General features: G+C 61.9%; 1 protein-coding gene across 1 annotated transcript in view; it reads right to left on the minus strand.

Moving 5' to 3' along the window:
• Positions 1-2,075, minus strand: part of LOC102238785 (protein kinase C zeta type) — a 35,776-nt gene that overhangs the window by 12,195 nt on the left and 21,506 nt on the right. Inside the window, 1 exon segment of the mRNA XM_014543762.1 lies at positions 292-389. Within this exon segment, the coding sequence (XP_014399248.1) occupies positions 292-389 (98 nt within the window).

Below are 2,075 nucleotides of genomic sequence, written 5' to 3' on the forward strand. Positions count from 1 at the left end.
CCCCGCGGGGTGGCAGCCTGTGGAGCCCGGGGACCCGGCTCCCGGAGGCTGTGGCCAGTTCAGGCAGGAGGAAGGGGGAAGCTGAGGCAGGAAGGAGGTGGAATCTGCGACCCGGGGAGGGGCCAGCGCAGGTCTGGGGGAAAGGCCGGGGGCTCTGCGCTCACGGGGATGAAGTAACTGAGGTCCGGATGAGTGACGTTCACTCACGGTGACAGCAGCCAATGAGAACGAAGCTCAGCAGACAAGCCCAACCCCACACTTATCACCGGGAGCAGCGGCCCAGCCTCCTACCTGCTGGTCGTCTGGAAGCAGGAGTGCAGGCCGACCAGGAAGGGGTTGCTGGACGCCTGCTCGAACACGTGCTTCTCCGTCTGCACCCAGTCGATGTCCTGAAACAGAAGCCGGGGGTCAGGGGGCTCCTGACCGCCCGCAGGCAGCCCGGGGAGGGGACGCTGGCTCGCCCCTCCGCTCGTGGGGAGACAACGCAGAGAGAGAAAGAAACGCCATTTAGAGACGGATCAGCACCATCACCATCTCCAGTCCCATCAGCACCTTCCCCACCATCATCACTTCACCATCACCATCACTGTCACCCATTACTATCACAGCCACCTCTACCACCACCACCACCACCACCACCCATCACCACCACCATCACCGTCACCATCACCATCATCACCATCATCACCCATTACTATCATCGCCACCTCTACCACCACCATCACCACCACCACCACCATTACCATCATTATCACCATCACTTTCACCATCATCACCACCATCACCCATTACTATCATTGCCACCTCTACCACCATCATCACCATCACCATCACTACCATCACCATCATCACCCATTACTATCATCGCCACCTCTACCACCATCACCACCATTATCACCACCGTCACCATCATCACCACCACCACCACCACCATTATCACTACCATCACCATCATTATCACCATCACTTTCACCCATTACTATCATTGCCACCTCTACCATCACCATCATCATCACCATCATCACCATCACCATCATCACCATCACCTCATCTCCATCCATCACCATCTCCACCATCGGCGGCATCATTCCCCATCACCTATTGCAACTGTCATTTACCACCGTGTCTACCACCGTCCCCAGCTGTGTGTGGCCTCGGCCACAGGCTCTCTGTGCTCCCGTGGCAGCCTTGGGAGGCAGTGTCATCCCCACTTAGGGCACGAGGGAACAGGTGGAGGCTTAAGCAGATTCTGGAGCCCCACGCCCATCCCCCAGCACCGCTCCGCCCCCAGGGCCGCCTCTCCCGGTCCTTGCTGGAACCTGGGGGAAGCCCCTCTTTGCTCCACCTGCAGGAGACCCCGGGTGGAATGGCTCCAACCCCGTCTGTCCATGCAGAGGTCCCTGCTCCTCCTGCCCGGAGCTCCAGACTTGCTCGTGCAATGGCTGCTCGGCAACTCCACACGGCCTCCCCCCTGCAAGCCAGGCCTCCACCGAGCTCAGGACCAGCCCCGCCATCTGCTCGCCAAAGACAGCCGGTCACCCAGGCGCTCAGGCAGAGCCCCCTGCTGGTCGCCAAGCCGCCTCCTCCCTCCCAGGCGGAGATCAGCCCAGGTTCTTCCGCCCGACTGCCCGGCCTCCCTCCTGCCCCCTCGCCTCCCTCCTGCCTGCACAGCCTCCCTCCTGCCTGCACAACCTCCCTCCTGCCTGCACAGCCTCCCTCCTGCCCGCTGGCCTCCCTCCTGCCCGCTGGCCTGTATTCACAGTTCCAGGGATTAGCATGGGAACCTCTCTTCGGGGGCCATTAACCAGCTCACGGCTATCGTGGCCCCATCGCCTTCTGTCCAGGCCCAGGCTCATGGCCACAGGACACACCGTCTCTCACACACGCACACGCGGGAACACCCGCTCCCACACGCCGACTCCAGAGGCCGCTCTTCTCGAGGGACCACCTGAAAGCCCCGCCTCCGCCCCTGGGCCCAGCGGCCGAAGCAGAGGCTGAGACGGACAACTGGACAACGCGGCCCCTCTCCTGAGCGCCTCTTCCCTACAGACCACCTCACAGTCCGTTCACTCTCC

The sequence above is a fragment of the Myotis brandtii genome, unplaced genomic scaffold, assembly GCF_000412655.1.
Source record: "Myotis brandtii unplaced genomic scaffold, ASM41265v1 scaffold334, whole genome shotgun sequence".
Classification (NCBI taxonomy): domain Eukaryota; kingdom Metazoa; phylum Chordata; class Mammalia; order Chiroptera; family Vespertilionidae; genus Myotis; species Myotis brandtii.